The sequence below is a fragment of the Panthera uncia genome (genome assembly GCF_023721935.1).
Source record: "Panthera uncia isolate 11264 chromosome B3 unlocalized genomic scaffold, Puncia_PCG_1.0 HiC_scaffold_1, whole genome shotgun sequence".
NCBI classification, from domain to species: domain Eukaryota; kingdom Metazoa; phylum Chordata; class Mammalia; order Carnivora; family Felidae; genus Panthera; species Panthera uncia.
This window is the reverse complement of record NW_026057582.1, coordinates 115,636,395-115,655,941: the sequence shown is the minus strand read 5'-3', so window position 1 is coordinate 115,655,941 and position 19,547 is coordinate 115,636,395. Positions and strand designations below refer to the sequence as shown.

General features: G+C 35.9%; 1 protein-coding gene and 1 pseudogene across 2 annotated transcripts in view; both read right to left on the bottom strand.

The window, feature by feature from the left end:
- The window catches only part of NRG4 (neuregulin 4), a 95,981-nt gene that overhangs the window by 5,713 nt on the left and 70,721 nt on the right, over positions 1-19,547 (bottom strand). For both annotated transcript variants that reach the window (XR_007453883.1, XM_049613916.1), the window contains 2 exons: positions 15,822-15,971; positions 12,438-12,517 (listed from right to left, as the gene is read on the bottom strand). Coding sequence is in view for 1 of the 2 variants with exons in the window: in XM_049613916.1 (XP_049469873.1) it covers positions 12,438-12,517; positions 15,822-15,971 (230 nt within the window). In the remaining variant the exon portion in view is untranslated. The remainder of the gene's footprint in view (positions 1-12,437; positions 12,518-15,821; positions 15,972-19,547) is intronic.
- Positions 6,866-7,333, bottom strand: LOC125910183 (ATP synthase F(0) complex subunit C2, mitochondrial-like; annotated as a pseudogene).

The window sequence follows — 19,547 nt, the reverse complement described above, 5'->3', positions numbered from 1 at the left end:
GTCGGGCGTTCAGCCTGAACCACACAGGCTTCCCATATTTTGCCCAAATCTTAATGGGGTTGAAAGAATTCTCATTGAGTTGAAAGAATTCCTTATTCCTCTGACTACAGGTCATTTATCAGATATATGATTTGCAAATATTTTCTCCAAGATAGGGGCTGGTCTTTTTATATTTATGATGGTATATTTTAAAAATTTTGTTTAATATTTATTTATTTTTGAGAGAGAATGAGAGCACAAGTGGGGGAGGGCAGAGAGGGAGACACAGAATCCAAAGCAGGCTCTAGGCTCTGAGCTGTCAAGCACAGGGTGGAACGTGGGACCCAAACCCATGAACTGTGAGATCATGACCTGAGCCAAAGTCAGACCCTTAAATGACTGAGCCACTCAGGCACTCCTATAATGGTGTCTTTTTAAGCACTAAATGAAGTCCAGTTTATGGTCCAATGATGAAGTCCAATTTTTTTTGTATCAGTTGTGCTTTTCTCTTTTTTTTCTTTTTTTTTTTTTTAAGGACAGAGGTGTGCTTTTTTTTTCAATATATGAAATTTATTGTCAAATTGGTTTCCATACAACACCCAGTGCTCATCCCAAAAGGTGCCCTCCTCAATACCCATCACCCACCCTCCCCTCCCTCCCACCCCCCATCAACCCTCAGTTTGTTCTCAGTTTTTAAGAGTCTCTTATGATTTGGCTCTCTCCCACTCTAACCTCTTTTTTTTTTCCTTCCCCTCCCCCATGGGTTTCTGTTAAGTTTCTCAGGATCCACATAATGAGTGAAAACATATGGTATCTTTCTCTGTATGGCTTACTTCACTTAGCATAACACTCTCCAGTTCCATCCACATTGCTACAAAGGGCCATGTTTCATTCTTTCTCATTGCCACCTAGTACTCCACTGTGTATATAAACCACAATTTCTTCATTCATCAGTTGATGGACATTTAGGCTCTTTCCACAATTTGGCTATTGTTGAGAGTGCTGCTATAAACATTGGGGTACAAGTGCCCCTATGCATCAGTACTCCTGTATCCTTTGGGTAAATTCCTAGCAGTGCTACTGGTGGGTCATAGGGTAAGTCTATTTTTAATTTTTTGAGGAAGCTCCACACTGTTTTCCAGAGTGGCTGCACCAATTTGCATTCCCACCAACAGTGCAAGAGAGTTCCCGTCTCTCCACATCCTCTCCAGCATCTATAGTCTCATGATTTGTTCATTTTAGCCACTCTGACTGGTGTGAGGTGGTATCTCAGTGTGGTTTTGATTTGTATTTCCCTGATGAGGAGCAACGTTGAGCATCTTTTCATATGCCTGTTGGCCATCTGGATGTCTTCTTTAGAGAAGTGTCTATTCATGTTTTCTGCCCATTTCTTCACTGGATTATTTGTTTTTTGGGTGTGGAGTTTGGTGAGCTCTTTATAGATTTTGGATACTAGCCCTTTGTCCAATATGTCATTTGCAAATATCTTTTCCCATTCCGTTGGTTGCCTTTTAGTTTTGTTGATTGTTTCCTTTGCTGTGCAGAAGCTCTTTATCTTCATGAGGTCCCAATAGTTCATTTTTGCTTTTAATTCCCTTGCCTTTGGGGATGTGTCAGGTAAGAAATTGCTGTGGCTGAGGTCAGAGAGGTCTTTTCCTGCTTTCTCCTCTAGGGTTTTGATGGTTTCCTGTCTCACATTCAGGTCCTTTATCCATTTTGAGTTTATTTTTGTGAATGGTGTGAGGAAGTGGTGTAGTTTCAACCTTCTGCATGTTGTCCAGTTCTCCCAGCAGCATTTGTTAAAGAGACTGTCTTTTTTCCATAGGATATTCTTTCCTGCTTTGTCAAAGATGAGTTGGCCATACGTTTGTGGATCTAGTTCTGGAGTTTCTATTCTATTCCATTGGTCTATGTGTCTGTTTTTGTGCCAGTACCATGCTGTCTTTATGATTACAGCTTTGTAGTAGAGTGTAGTTGAATCAGTTATCAAAAATCTCCCAACAAATAACAGTCCAGGACCAGATAGCTTCCCAGGGGAGTTCTACCAGACGTTTAAAGCAGAGATAATACCTATCCTTCTCAAGCTATTCCAAAAAATAGAAAGGGAAGGAAAACTTCCAGACTCATTCTATGAAGCCAGCATTACTTTGATTCCTAAACCAGACAGAGACCCAGTAGAAAAAGAGAACTACAGGCCAATATCCCTGATGAATATGGATGCAAAAATTCTCAATAAGATATTAGCAAATCGAATTCAACAGCATATAAAAAGAATTATTCACCATGATCAAGTGGGATTCATTCCTGGGATGCAGGGCTGGTTCAACATTTGCAAATCAATCAATGTGATACATCACATTAATAAAAGAAAGAACCATATGATCCTGTCAATTGATGCAGAAAAAGCATTTGACAAAATTCAGCAACTTTCTTAATAAAAACCCTTGAGAAAGTCGGGATAGAAGGAACATACTTAAACATCATAAAAGCCATTTATGAAAAGCCCACAGCTAATATCATCCTCAATGGGGAAAAACTGAGAGCTTTTTCCCTGAGATCAGGAACACCACAGGGATGTCCACTCTCACCGCTGTTGTTTAACATAGTGTTGGAAGTCAGCAGACAACAAAAGGAAATCAAAGGCATCCAAATTGGCAAAGATGAAGTTAAGCTTTCACTTTTTGCAGATGACATGCTATTAAACATGGAAAACCCGACAGACTCCACCAAAAGTCTGCTAGAACTGATACATGAATTCAGCAAAGTTGCAAGATACAAAATCAATGTACAGAAATCAGTTGCATTCTTATACACTAATAATGAAGCAACAGAAAGACAAAGAAACTGATCCCATTCACAATTGCACCAAGAATCATAAAATACCTAGGAATAAACCTAACCAAAGATGTAAAAGATCTGTATGCTGAAAACTATAGAAAGCTTATGAAGGAAATTGAAGAAGATATAAAGAAATGGAAAAACATTCCGTGCTCATGGGTTGGGAGAACAAATATTGTTAAAATATCAATACTAAGCAAAGCTATCTACACATTCAATGCAATCCCAATCAAAATTGCAGCAGCATTCTTCTCGAAGCTAGAACAAGCAATCCTAAAATTCATATGGAACCACAAAAGGCCCCAAATAGCCAAAGTAATTTTGAGGAAGAAGACCAAAGCGGGCGGCATCACAATCCTAGACTTTACCCTCTACTCAGTTGTGCTTTTCTTACATACCTAAAAATTTTTGCTTCATCTAACATCACAAATACTTCCTAGGTTTTCTTCTAAGAATTTTCTTCTAAGGTTTTTTTTTAGAGTTTTATAGTTTTAGCTCTTACATTTACAACCAATTTGAGTTATTTTTTATGTATCATAAAGATCTAAATTCATCTTTTGACATGTGGCTATCCAACTGTCCCAGCATAATTTTTTGAAAAGATTATCCTTTCCATTCTGAATTGCCTTGGCTCCTTTGTTAAAAATCAATTGAGTCTATTTCTAGATCCATTTGTTTATCTTGACGCCAATAGCACTGTGTCTTGATTACTTACTGGAGCTTTGTAGTAAGATGTGAAATCAGACACTATGAAGCATCCTCACTTTTGTTTTTCAAAACTGATTTTGCTCATCTCGTTCCTTCAAATTTCCAAATGAATTTTAGAATTAGCTTGTTAATTCCTACAAACACTCGCTAGGATTTTGATTGGCATAACATTGCATCTTTAGATCGATTTAAGAACTGACATCTTAACTATATTGAGTTTTACAAACCCACGAACATGGTTTATCACTCCATTTATTTTGCTCTTTGTTTCATTTTTATCAGCAATAGTTTTAGTTTTCAGTATATAGGCCTTTCTCATCTTTTGTCAAACATTTTTTCTGTCCCCTCCTGTCTCATGTCTGTCTCATTCAGAGACTCCAATTAACCCTATATTATGCCACCTGAAGTTGTTGCACAGCATTACATAATGTTCTTTTCATTGAAAAATGTAATAATTTCTATTACTGTATATTCAAGTTTAGCAATCTTTTCTTATATAGTGTATGATCTGATGTTAATACCATTCACTGTTTTTCATCTCATATACTAATTTTCATCTCTGGAAGTTCAACTTGATTTTTTAAAATATATATCTTCCATATTCCTACTTAGCTTTTGAATACATGGGATACATTTATAATAACTGTTTAATGTGTTTGCCTGCTAACTCTAAGATTTGTAGTAGTTCTGGATCAGTTTCAACTTATTAATTTTTCTTACTTTGAACACATTTCCTGCTTCTTTGCAGTTTGCAAATTTTCTTTTTAACCTATCTTTGACTGTATTAAATTTACTTTTAATAAAAATTTAATATATTTAAAGTATACAGCACATTTTAATATAAATATGTAGGAAAATGATTACTAAAGTCAAGCTAATTAACATATCCATCTCACATAGTTATCATTCTATTTCTTTTTGGTGAGATCACCTGAAATCTATATCTTAGCAAATTTCCAGTATAAAATAGAGTATTATTAACTGCAGTCATCATACTTGTACATTAGGTTTCTCAACTTATTTATCCTACATAACTGCAACTTTTTACTGGTTGACCAGTATCTCCCAACCTCTTCACCCCTGGTAACTACCATTCTTCTACTCTCTTCTCTCTTTTTGTATATTTCACATATACGTGAGATCATGTACTATTTTTCTCTCTGGCTGACTTATTTTACTTAGCACAATGTTCTCTGAAGTCTATCCAAGATGTCACAAATCCCAGGAACTTCTTTCTAAAGGCTGAATAGGGGCGCCTGGGTTGCTCAGTTGGTTAAGCGTCCGACTTCTGCTCAGGTCACGATCTCGTGGTCTGTGGGTTCGAGCCCCACGTCAGGCTCTGGGCTGATGGCTCAGAGCCTGGAGCCTGCTTCCGATTCTGTGTCTCCCCCTCTCTCTGCCCCTCCCCCGTTCATGCTCTGTCTCTCTCTGTCTCAAAAATAAATTTAAAAAAAACGTCAAAAAAAATTAAAGGCTGAATAATGTTCCATTGTATATATACACTACCATTCTTCTATTCATCTAGTGGGGGAATAGGTGCTACTTACATAAATGGGTTAGAAAAAAGCTTAGGGTGGAAAGCTGCTCCCACAGGGTGAAAACACCCAAAGTTAGCTAGTGAGATATTGTAATGGGATCACAAGTAATTTGTTATATGATCTGCAGGAAATTACTTTCCATCTGACACCAATATACTATTGTACTCTGATCACAAACTCCACTTGCACCCCAGACCCTTTGCTTCTTACACATACAAGTTAATGATTACTGTCTGATTGTTTTCTTCACGTTCACCATGTTCACACATACGATCGTGTTTTCTTCACATTCACCATGTGGGTAAGATCTTGTGAGCTCAATAAATACAGAGACAAACCACCATACCAGGCCCTTGTCTCCTCCCAGACATTAGCCTCTCTTGTATTCAATTCTGCATCTACTCTCCTGCTGGACAAGAGAGAACTCCAGACTCATAGTCTGGGACACATCTGCAAATGGAAACAGGTTTTTTCCATTTCTTAGCTATCGTGAATAATGCTGCAAAAAACATGGGAGCACAACCGTCTCTTTTGAGGTATTGATTTCATTTCCCATATACCCAGAAGAATTGCTGGATTACATTATAGTCCTTTTTTTTTAATGTTACTTATTTTTGAGAAAGAGAGCATTAACAGGGGAGGGGCAGAAAGAGGGGGATAGAGGATCTGAAGCAGGCTCCATGCTGACAGCAGTGAGCCTGATGTGGAGCTCAAACCCATGAACTGCGAGATCATGACCTGAGCTGAAGTCAGATGCTCAACCGACTGAGCCACCCAGCTGCCCCTACAGTCCCATTTTTCATTTTTTGAGGAACCTCCATAATGTTTTCCATAACGGCTGAGTCAATTTACATTCCTACTAACAGTGTACAAGGGTGCCCTTTTCTCCACATCCTCACCAACATTTATCTTTTATCTTTTTATAAAAGCCACCCTAACAGGTATGAGATAATATTTCATTATGGTTTTGATTTGGATTTCCCTGATGATTAGTAATGTTGAGCACTTTTCATATACCTGTCAGCCATTTGTATGTCTTCTTTAAAAAAAAAAGTCTATTCAGGTTCTTTGCACATTTTTTGGATCACATTTACAAAGGAAAAAAAAACTTCTGGATTAAGTCTGTAAAGTTGTGTGTTTTTTTGTCTTCTTTGACTCTATATTAATATGCAACTAGTTCTATGACACTCATTAATGAGAGAGAGGAATCGTACTTAAATTTCTTAAGGTTAAAACAAAACACCTATAATTAATTCATAAGAAATCCTACATTGAGGGGCACTTGGGTGGCTCAGTTGGTTAAGCTGACTCTTGATTTTGACTCAGGTCAGGACCCCACGGTTAGTGAGTTTGAGCCCCACATGGGGCTCTGTGCTGACAGTGCACAGTCTGCTTGGGATTCTCTCTCTCCCTCTCTTGTGTTCACTCTCTCTCTCTCTCTCTCAAAATAAATAAATAGTGCACCTGGGTGGCTAAGTTGGTTGGGCATCCAACTTCAGCTCAGGCCATGATCTTGCAGTTTGTGAGCTTGAGCCCCACATGAGGCTCGCTGCTGTCAGGGCAGAGCCAGCTTCAGTTCCTCTGTCCCCCTCTCTCTCTGTCCCTCCCCTGCTCACTCTCCCTCTCAAAAATAAAAAAAAAACATTAAAAATAGATAAAAACTTTAAAAAATACATCCTACATTTAAAATCCTATGCATGACTATTTCATAAACATTTATTTTATTATTATTTCTTATTAATACAGTATTTGTTTTCCCTAAGCCAACCACTTTCCCCAGTTGGCTTGGGGAGGTACAGGAAGAAGACTATTCAGGGTAAATGAAACACAGGAAAAAGACCTATCAGAGGCAGAGACGGCTCCTTCACATGCTAAGGAGGATGAGAAAGGCCACCATCAGGTAAAATAATCCATGTCTGAGAGGACAAAGCCCAGAATGGTGTAGGAGAAGAGGTGTTGCTTCAGAGAAGGGTTTCTGGCATAACCAATGATGAAACTCCTAAACACAGTCCCATTTCTAACCCCAGAGCCAGCCACCCCCACTGTGGAAGGCTTAGATTCAATGAACTTGGCTGCACTGTATCAATGTCCTGTGAAATGATGCTGGCTTGGAAACTGCACCTAGGTATAAATGAGGTCAGGTGACATGGGGCTGCCAAGCTGCTGAAGCTTTCATCTGTCAGTGATCGGCTCAACAGCTGAAAAGTGTTCCTGACCAAGAAGGGAGTTGAGACAAACTTTGTGCAGGCATACATTTTCAGGGGAGGAGGGCTGTAGCAGGAAAGCTGCTCCTAGTGCAGAGAAGACAGATACAGACAGTTATTTTAGTATTTCATCTACCTAAAATAATAGGGATGAAAGGCAAACACATACATTTTCCTCAAAAACAAAGAAGAGCTAAAGATGTTGAAGGGCCACATTTTTAAATTGGATTAGTTGAGGGGCTCCTGGGTGGTTCAGTCAGTTAAGCATCTGGCCCTTGATTTCAGCTCAGGTCATGATCTCACCGTTTGTGAGTTTGAGCCCCACATGGGGCTCTGTGCTGACAGTGCAGAGCCTGCTTGGGATTCTCTTTCTCCCTCTCTCTCTGCCCCTTCCCAACTTGGGTGCACAAGTGCATTCTCTCTCTCTCTCTCTCTCTCTCTCTCTCTCTCTCTCAAAATAAATAAACTTTAAAAAATTGGATTAGTTGATTTTTTGCTATTGAGTTGTACAAGTTTCATATATATATATATATATATATATATATATATATATATACACATTGGTGCTTCACCCCTTTTATCTCAAGTATTTTCTCCTACTCCTTAGGCTATATTCTCGTTTTATTAATTGTTTCTTTGGTTGTGCAGAAACTTTTATATTTGATGAAGTCCCATGGTACTCTATATAGAAAACCCAAAAGACTCCACAAAAAAATTGTTAGAACTGATACATGAATTCAGTAAAGGTGCAGTATACAAAATTGACATGCAGAAATCTGTTGTATTTCTAAACACCAATAATGAAGCAGCAGAAAGAGAAATTAAGGGGGCACCTGGGTGGCTCAGTTGGTTAAGCATCTGACTTCAGCTCAGGCCATGATCTCACAGTTTGTGAGTTCGAGCCCCATGCCAGGCTCTGTGCTGACAGCTCAGAGCCTGGAGCCTGCTTCAGATTCTGTCTCCCTCTTTCTCTGCCCCTCCCCCACTTGCGTTCTGTTTCTCTCTCTCAAAAATAAACATTAAAAAATGTTTTAATTAAAAAAAAGAAATTAAGGGATTATTTACAATTACACCAAGAGCAATAAGATACCTAGGAATAAACATAACCAAAGATCTGAAAGACCTATACTCTGAAAACCATAAAGCACTGATAAAAGAAAATGAAAAGTACACAAAGAAATGGAAAGATTTTCCATACTCATGGATCAGAAGAACAAATACTGTTAAAATGTCTATACTACCCAAAGCAATCTACACATTTAATGTAATCTTTATCAAATTACCAGCAGCATTTTTCACAGAGGTAGAATAAACAATTCTAAAATTTGTATGGAACCACAAAGACCATGAATAGCCAAAACAATCCTAAAAAAGAAATGCAAAGCTGGTGGCATCACAATTTTGGACTTCAAGTTTACTACAAAGCTGTACCTGTAGTGTATGTAGTAGCACAAAAAGAGACACAAAGATAAATAGAACAGAATAGAAAGCCCAGAAATGGACCCACAACTATATGGTCAACCTTCGACAAAGCAGAAAAGAATATCCAATGGAAAAAAGACAGTCTCTTCAACCAAAGTGTTGGGAAAACTGGACAGCATAATGTAAAAGGATGAAACTGGACCATTTTCTTACACCATACACAAAAATGGATTAAAGACCTAAATGTGAGACAGGAAACCATAAAAATCCTAGTGGAGAAAACAAGCAGTAGTAACCTCTTTGACATTGGCCACAGCAACTTTTTTCCAGATATGTCTCCTGAGGCAAGGGAAACAAAAGCAAAAATAAACTATTGGGACTGTACATAAAAAACTTATGCACAGTGAAGTAAACAATCAACAACACTATAAGGCAATCTACTGAATGGGAGAAGATATTAGCAAATGACATATCCCATAAATGGTTAGTGTCCAAAATCTATAAGGAATTGATACACGTCAACACCCATAAAACAAATAATCCAACTGGAAAAGGGCAGAAGACATGAATAGACATTTTTCCAAAGAAGACACATAGATGGCCAATGGACACATGAAAAGATGCTCAACTATCACTCACCATCAGGGAAATACAGATCAAAACCACAGTGAGATACCACGTCACACCAGTCAAAATTAACAACACAGAAAAACAGATGTTGGTGAGGATGCAGAGAAAGAGGAACCCTTTTATACTTTGGTGGGAATGCAAACTGGTGCAGCCACTGGAGAACAGTATGGAGGTTCCTCAAAAAGTTAAAAATATAACTACCCTAACATCCAGCAATTGCACTACTAGATATTTACCCAAAGAATACAAAAACCCTAATTCAAAGGGATACATGCACCCCAATGTTTATTGCAATATTATCTACAATAGCCAAATTATGGAAAGAGCCCAAGTGTCCAAGAACTGAGGAATGGATAAAGAAGAAGTGGTTTTTATACAATGGAATGTTAGCCATAAAAAAGAATGAAATCTTGCCATTTGCAATGATGTGGATGGAGCTAGAAAGTATTATGCTAATAAGCAAAATAAATCAGTCAGAGAAGAACAATATCATATGATTTCACCCATATGTGGAATTTAAGAAACAAAACAAATGACCATAAAGAAAAAAAACGGAGAGGCAAACCAAGAAACAGAATCTTAACTATAGAGGAAAAAACTTATGGTTACCAGAGGGGAGTTGGGGGGTGGGGGATGGGTGAAATAGGTGATGGGGATTAGGAGTGTACTTGTGATGAGCACCAGGTGTTGTATGTAAGTGTTGAATCACTATATTGTACACCCGAAGCTAATATTACACTGTGTGTTAACTAACTGGAATATGAATATTATAAAAATTCCTTGACTGTAAATGCTTGATTTAGTTTTGTGCTCTTGATTCTGTTCCATTGGTCTACATATGTGTTTTAATTACAATAACTTTGTAATATAATTTGAAGACATGAAATGTAATGCCTCCAACTTGCTTTTTCTTTCTCAAGATTGCTTTGGCTATTCAGGGTCTTTTGTGGTTCCAAATTTTAGGTTGTTTTTTTTTCTACTTCTGTGAAAAACACTATTGGAATTTTGATAGCAATTTCATTAAATCTGTATATCACCCTGGGTAGTATAGACATTTTAACAATATTAATTCTTCCAATCCGTGAACATGGGATATCTTTGCATTTTTGTGTCTTTGATTTCTCTTATAAATATTTTATAGTTTTCAATGTATAGATCTTTGGCCTCCTTGCTTAAATTTATTTCTAAGTAATGATTTTGGTGGTATTACAAATAGAATTGTTTTGTTGATTTCCTTCCTTTTCAAAAATCATTTTTGGTATAATGAATTATAATTTTTCTTACATGTTTTTTTGTATCCTGCAAATTTACTGAAGCCATTTATTAGTTCTAATAGTTTATTAATGGAGTATTTAGGGTTTTCTACATATAAAATCATATCGCTTGCAAACAGATAATTTATTCCTTTTCGATAGGATGCCATTATTAAAAAAAAAGTCTGGTTGCTCTGCTAGTACTTCCAGTGTGAAAGTGAACATCCTTGCCTTGTACTGGAAAAGTACAAGAGACAAAATGATCAGTTTTTTCCCATTGATAATGATGTTGGTTGTGGAATTTTCATAAATGGTCTTTATCTATGTTGAGGAAATTTCCTCTATACCTATTTTCTTGAGAATTTTTACCATTAATGGATGTTGAACTTTGTCAACTACTTTTTCTGCATCTAATGTGGTTATTGTGTGGTTTTTATCTTTATTCTGTTAATGTAGTCTTTCACATTGATTTCATATGTTAAACCAACAGGTTGGTAAGTTTTGATTGGATGCAGGGCAGTGAATTGTACCTGTTGGGTATTGGGTTTTTTGTTTGTTTGGTGTGTGTGTGTGTGTGTGTGTGCGTGTGTTTGTTTTTGTTGTTATTGCTGTCTTACTGAGATTTAATCTGGGATGCAGTTATTTGGAAATTTTTAAGGTTTGTCAGGCAGGGCTGGAACAGTGCTTAAATATAGGGCTAATTATTCCCCTTTACTGGGGAAACACTCTTCTCTGTAGTCTCCTTAATGTCCCACGAATAACAATTTTTTGTTTTGTTTTGTTTTTTAACTTTTTGGAACAGACATTTTTCCGAGCCCTGTGTGAGTACTGGACATCTCTAATCCTTTCAAGTAATTCTATACCTAACCTCAAGTATTTCCCTACTACATATGTGCTGATTAATATTCAGCTGAATACTTGAACTGGAGATCTCTGGAATGTTCTCTATGCAGCTATCTTTTCCAGTACTCTGTTCACTGAATTATAGCCACCTCAACCTTTCTAGACTCTGAATTTCATCTTCTCAACTCAGGGAGTCTACCAAGCTCAGCCTGGGTTCCCCCTTTCTGTGCCACAGCCTGTAAACTATTTCAATGCAATAATCTGAAGCAATCATTAGCTTACTTCTGTTTCCCATCTCTTAGGGATCATGATCCTTTGTTTCCTGATGTCCAATGTCTTGAAAACCTGTGTTTCATGTATTATATCCATTTTTTTTTTTACAGTTTCAAGTAGAAGGTAAATCCAGTCCTAGTACCTGCTACTCCATCTTAGCCAGAAGTAGAAGTCTCAAGAAACTTTTCAAACGTTAATTGGTCTATAAGTTTCCCAAAGTTTTGCCTATCCTTACACAGGTAAATATCCTTTTCTCTATATACCAGCCCACTTCAAATAACTTCTGCTGTGCCTGGGTGGCTCAGCCTGTTAAGCTTCCAACTTTGGCTCAGGTAATGATATCACAGTTCATAAGTTCAAGCCCCGCCCCTTGGTACCCTTGTCTCTCTACCCTTTCCCTGCATGCACTCTCTCTCTCTCTCTCTCTCTCTCAAAAATAAACAAATATTTAAAAAATTACTTCTGGAGAAACTAATCCCTTATATATGTGTAACACATTATAACACATTATAGCTAACAACATAATTTCACATACTGAGATAACATGGTTTTCTCTGGGGGAAAAAAATGACCGGTGTCATGCTAATAAGAAATCCATTTTAATGTGAAAAAGAAATCCATCTTAATGTCAAAACTCATAGAAAAATTTTCTTGAGTCAACCTTTTTGGATAGATCCAAATCTCTACATGTAACAAAAACAATCTCATCCAGGCCTTTAAAACGAGCATTTTATTTTGAATTTACTCACTGTGGTGGGCACTGGTACTGCTTGTCTCTACCAGGTTGATATCATACTGGACTGAACTGGTCCTCTGAAGGTGGCCCTTCCTGACAGTAAAGAAGAAACACACAAATAAAAAGCAGGTAAGTGGAAAAGCAGAGGGAAGTTTAAACTTGAAAATTTGGAGGTCTATTTTCTTCTCCAGAACTACCTGAAACTGACAAGGCTGCCCTAAAACTGTGCCCCATTCATCCACCAAGTCAGGGAGTTCATTATGGGGACTTCAGATGCTGATGATGCACTTAGTTCTTTTCCTTTAAAATTGGAAAGCTATTATTAATGTAATGTTTTTGTAATGTTCTAATGTTTAGTGTAATGTTTTTGCCCTTTTAAAAGAGTTTTTCATTATTAGCTGAGACATTTGTGATATGGGGTGGCTCTACTCACTATTAATGACATTGAAAACCTCATTTTGTGCCTTTTTAAGGTTGTAGTTCATCCATCTTTTAGGTCATCTGGCCAATTAATATGGGTTATAATTGTATTCAGATGATCATGACAGTTTTTTTTAACTACTTTTAATATTAAACAAGATTTTGAAATGTACACTTGCTCTAATTTTTTTCAGTGTCAGTGCTTAGAGTATATATTAGTGAAAATGAATTCAAAACCATTTTACCACAGCAAAATGAAATGTGTCTTCTAAAAAACCCTGATTCCTCCTCATGAAACATTACTGATTCTAGGCTAGATTTCAGCATTAGTGAGGTATCATTTTGGACCTCATTCAAAGATCACACTAATTAGTTACTAAACTTCAAAAGACCCACATTTAAAGCAATTTCAACCACTAATGGACCCAAAAACTATTTTAGTAAACAGACTTGGTTTCATTCTTGAAAGCACCACTCTGACAAATACACTTCATTTGGTCAATATATATGAGCCCAAATCATAAGTGTAGCTTCTATAAGCAATAGCGACTCATTTTCAAATTAATTCTATTCTTGGCATCGTTAAGGCCATGACTCTGCTTATGTTCTCATTCAAAAATGGGAAATACACAATTTCAAACATATTGCAACCCTATCTGAAAAATTTGCAAGAATGCTCTTTTCTTTAAGAATGGTAAGGATGTGGGGTGCCTGGATGGCTGAGTCGTTAAGCATCCGATTTTGGCTCAGATCACAATCTCACGTTCTATGGGTTCAAGCTCCTCATCAGGATCTGTGCTGACAGCTTGGAGCCTGGGGCCTCCTTCAGATTCTGTGTGTGTGTCTCTCTCTCTGCCCCTCCCCAGCTTGCTCTCTCTCTCTCTGTCTCTCTCTCAAAAGTAAATATTTAAAAAAAAGATTTTTCTCTTTTAATATACGAACTAGATAAAATACATTAGTTAATAACTTTATACCAACTTTGTGTTCTTATAATAATGGAATAATTCCAAGATCATAGTTTTTTAATACATTACTGAACTTGGTTTGCTAATTTTTAATCTTTTATATCTAGGTTAAATGAATAAGATTGGCTCATAATTTTCCTTTTTTTTTTTTTTTTTTTTAAGTAGGCTTCATGCCCAGTGCAGAGCCCAATGTGGGGCTTAAATTCACTACCTTGAGATCAAGACCTGAGCTAAGATCAAGAGGCAAATGCTTAATCAACTGAGGCACCCAGGCGTCCCTTGGCTCATAATTTTTTTGTTCATACTGTGATGGTTAATTTTAGGTATCAACCTGGCTGGGCCATGGCGCCCAGATATTTGGTCAAACATTATTCTGGATGTTTCTATAAGAGTGTTTTTTTTTTTAATTAATTTTTAAATCTATGTATTTTGAGTAAAGCAGATTGCCTTCCATGACGGGGGTGGGCTTCATCTAATCAGTCTAAGGCCTTAAAAAGAACAAAGACTGACCTCTTTTGAGTAAGAAGAAATTGTGTCAGCAGATAGCCTTCAGAGTTGAACTGCAACACTCACTATTCTCTGAGTCTCCAGTCTGCCAGGCCACTATGAAGACTATGGACATGCCAGCCTCCACAACTTAATGAGCCAATCCCTTAAAATAAATCTGTCTCTCTGCACATTCTATTGGTTATATTTGTATGGAGAATGCTAACACACACACTAGCTATTACAGGTTACACTCTTTCTCCCAGAATTCACAAATTGAAGCACTTATTCCCAATGTAACTATGTTTGGAGACAGAGCTTTTAGGGAGGTAATTAAGGTTAAATAGGGTTAGAACAGCATGTGGGAATGAGAGATATTGTAGCTATCTTTGGGAAAATACAATCTGATACAATGGGTTTCTATTGAATTTTTTTTATCTGAAGTAAAACATGAGATTGCTTAAATGATATATTTTAGAATAAAATATGTAATTATATGTTTTAAAAGAGCAGTCTCTCTCCAACTTTTAATTACTCTATGGTATAAAGTAATTCAGAAAGGAGGATTTTATGAAATATAATTTTACATATATATAAAACCTTTCCTAGAATATAAACTTCTTAAGCCCTTTTGTATCTCTTTTATTATTACCCGCAGCTCCATTTTCACAAGTATTACGAGAGCATAGTATTAAAAGTATTTCACAAGTATTACAGTGTGCACTTAATAAATAGTAGTAATGAGAGTTATAATACCAGATAACTCCTAAACTTATAAATTCTATATTTATTATTTTCACAAAATTCCAGAAAAAGGTGAAGACCAAAACTAATAAATGAAAGTAATCTCCACCACATTTTATTGCTTCATATGAATAATTTTTCCTTTTGTCTTATGAGTTACAATCTTCCCAAATTAATTGCCTCCTTATTTGTCTCTCTCCAAGCTGATTTAAGTCTCTACAATTAGGGAACATGTCTGTCTTGTTCACTATTGTATTCTTTTTTTTTTTTAATATAATGTATTGTCAAGTTAGCTAACATACAGTGTATACAGTTTGCTCTTGGCTTTGGAAGTAGATTCCCCACTATTGTATTCTTTATTCTTAGCACAATGCCTAGCACATAGTAGGCACTAAATGAAGAATTAATCCTAGATATTAACCACAGGCCTTAAATTCATATTTACAATGTTGCATAAGTTGTTTCCTTCCTTTCACATTCAAAATGTACTTTAAATAGACCTAGCCCTAATATTTAGGTGCTTTGGCATGATGACTTTAGTGAATGTGGGTCTACCTAATTAGTTTACAGAAATCAACGCTTGATGTCAGTAACAAAGAACAGAGACTATTTAAGATACTTTCAAAATGACTTATTAATTTAATAACAATATTAGAGAACTTTAAATAGAAATCACTATCTGTAAAAATATCTAGATCCAAAGGGCATATTAGTTATTTAGTAGAAAAACTACTTTATGCATTACTTTTTTCTTTTCAAAAGTATGTTTCTATTTTGGTTACCTGAAAAGGAGGTAGAGGGCTCCAATGATAAGAGTTCCTAGAAGAATAGTCAATGACACAAAAGCTGCAAACAGGTCACTTTTAGTTTGGATGCTGGAGCTTGGGAGAAAAACCTCTTCACAACGAGCTCCTGTATAATTTTCAATGCATCTACAGAATAAAATTTTAGATAAAGAACTGCATTCTCTGTTCCATTAACTAATATAGAAAACAAAAGGTTTCCAGCTGGTATGAAGAGTAAAGAAGACTAATTTTTCAGGTTGTGAATATGAAGTAGGCATGCTTTCTTATAATGTTCACAGAGCTACAGTTATAATAAAACACATTAGCATATGCAATCTAATCTTTCTAATCTTCCTTTTCTCGTTTTCTCAGTGCTTAGAAACTCCAGAGAAATTAAAACATATTAAGTCCTCTTATCTTCTAGATTTTCAATAATGTAATTATCTACACTTAAATTTATCTGAGATTTATTTTGTTACATCCAGTATAGATGTGGGTTTAAATGTACTTTTCTACAATATTGCTAACTGCTTATTCTCACCCTACTTATTAAATAATCATTCCCTTTCCTACTGCTTAATAGGGCCTCTGTTAACATGTCAAATCTATATAAAGAATATTTCTTTCTATTTTTCCATGTTCTACACATCTAATGTTCTACTACACTGCTTCAACATGGTTGCTTTATAATATGTTTTAATATCTGGTAGTTCTATTTCTTATAATTTCCTTTTCTAGAATATTTTTGATATTTTCACTTGCCAACCAAATATTTTATGGCAAATTTTATTTTTTTATGTAGGCTCTATACTGAATGTGGGGCTTAAACTGACAACCCTGAGATCAAGAGTCACATGCTCTACCAACTAAACCAGCCAGGTACTTCTGCCAACCAAATATTTTGAAGGCAATTACTTTCAGCTCCTTAAAACTATACAGCAAAGGACTATAATCTTTGATATTATAAATCAGTTCCTTTTCCCCTATTAATATGTTCAAAGAATTATAAAACACAGAGATTGAGGGGCGCCTGTGTGGCTCAGTCCATTAAGCATCTGACTTCGGCTCAGGTCATGATCTCACTGTTCATGGGTTCAAGCCCCGCATCGGACTCTGTGCTGACAGCTCAGAGCCTGGAGCCTGCTTCAGATTCTGTGTCTCCCTCTCTCTTTGCCCTTTCCCTACTCTCCTCTATCTCTCTTTCAAAAATAAGTAATAAAAACATTTAAAAATTTTTTTTAACTTTAAAAAAAACACAGAGATTGATATGGATTAATAAGAATGACACTGTTTGGCACCAAATCAATTTCATTATTTTGTAGTTGCAGTTAAAATAAATAATGGTATACATTGTTTTATAAACCTAAGAAGTTATGGAGTAAATTTCACTTAGCAATAATTCAGTGTAAAAAAGTATATGTATATGAGTGTATGTATGCATGGGCATGTACATGTATAAAAAATTGTGTATATGTGTACATTATATATGTGTGTGTGTGTGTGTGTATTTTTCTTCTTTAAGCTGGTATTACCAAAACTAGAAATGTTGATCTATCTCCTTTCTCCCACCTTAGTGAACTAATTACTAACAAAGTTTTGATAACTAATGTGATACACTAATTATATACATAGATATAAGAAAAGATCAAGATATAGTACAAGATATATCAATCTTACTTAAATGAGATATCTTACTTAAATATGAAAGATGGTTTATTAATCCCAAACCCTACCCACTGTGAGGCGGTAGCATTATTGGTTATAGAGCATCAGTTTGAGCAAAAAAGCAGTCTCAATTCTCTCAAACTACTGTAAAGATGGAGCTGAGACACAGGAAAAAAAAGTAAGGAAATAACATGAGTGGAAAACTGAAGTGGCAATAAAATTATTTGGGGAAAACACAATTATCTAATAAAATAGAAAATACTTCTTTTTCCATAGACTGATAAATAAATGTGAAGAGAAAAAAAATTAATGAAAATAACTTCTTTCTCCTATAACTCCACATCCCACTCCTCAAAGGGGAATAAACAGACACACACACACACACACACACACACACACACAGTATACCTGGAATGTCAACATAGCAGCTGTCATAAAAACTGGTACATATATCATCACAAAATAACCAAAGGAAAGGGGCATTCCACACAGTAAAAAAACAAAAACAAAAACTAGGTTCTAAATTCAGTTGGCCAAAGTATCTCTAAAATGACCAAAAAAAAAAAAAAAAAAAGAGGAAAAACTCCTCTAGCTTCTTTAATTTTTAAAATTAGAATTCTAAATTTAGAATTAGAAGATAAATAATTATTTGTGACTTCTGAAGGTTTTTAAGGAAAAGGCTTAGCTACTGAAAGAAAGTTGGTGTCATAGCTTTATTTATTTATTTATTTATTTATTTTTTAATGAAATTTATTGTCAAATTGGTTTCCATACAACACCCAGTGCTCATCCTAAAAGGTGTCCTCCTCAATACCCATCACCCACCCTCCCACCCTCCCACCCAGTGTCGTAGCTTTAAAATAAGTTTAGAAATAATGTGCAAATGGGGCTCAGTTTCTACTCTAGAAAAGATAATTAGAACCCTAAAGAAATAAATCCAGAAATGAGACAGCATAATTCTTCTTCATAAGTAGGATTTCTTAAAAGCCTATAAATTCATTACTCAAATTTCTTAATGCTGCTCAAGTTTAGGTAAGATTGAACTTGAAGGAAGATGACAAACTAGGTGATGGAACTAACTAAAAATGTTTTACCTGGACGATAAAAAATTTGAGTTGAAAGGAGTCAGGGGAATGGTATAATAGACATTTAGTTGTCAGATCAGGTGATAAACAAACAAAAAGGAATATAAAGGAAATCAACACTAGAGTGTTGTTCTGTGGTGTTACAGCAGGGCAAAGCAAACACATACACTTGTGGGAAAGTAAAAACATGTTGCTATCTTTAAATAAAGCAAGGTCAAGAAAAAAAATCCTGTTATTTTTTAACTAGTCAAATTAGAATTTAGAGAAAGGCAAAGAGAAATTTAAATATTATGTTGAAGAAGTAGGAATGATTAACCTAAAAATTAATTTTAAATTTTTAGATATTTATCATACAAAAAAGTAAACACAGCTTACCAATGAGTGTGTATATGGATTATGCTTTTCTTCTTAAGATTTTTTTAGTTTTTTAAGTAATCTCTGCACCCAACATAGAGATCAAACTCCTGACCCCAAGATCAAGAGCTGCATGCTCTACCAACTGAGCCAACTGAACCAGCAAGGCACACCTGGATTCCACTTTTAAAGCTCAAGCTCATTTATAAAAATGTTACAACCTCAGTTACAACATAAAAGTGAAATTTCTGGCAGACAGTTAACCAATTATTTTATGGGTAAAGAGGGTGAATTAAGAAGATCTAGCCAGACAACTGGTTGAAGCAAGACAGAAAGGTAAGGTATTGCACCAGCATTTTACACAGAACTGAGTACACAGAACTAAGTAGCCTTCAGTCTTTATGCAACTATATTGCTAAATTATTTCTGGACCTCATTTCTGCACAGACAGCCAAGTAGCAAACAGTTGTGACATCTAGTGTCTACCTAGTGAGGGAGATCATGTACATTCTCCTGGAACTGAAAGATGAAACCTGGAATAGATACAACTCCCAAGCCCCAAATCCGGTCATGATTTGGTTTTCTGGCTGAATACCGCCAATAATCTTTCCCTAAAACC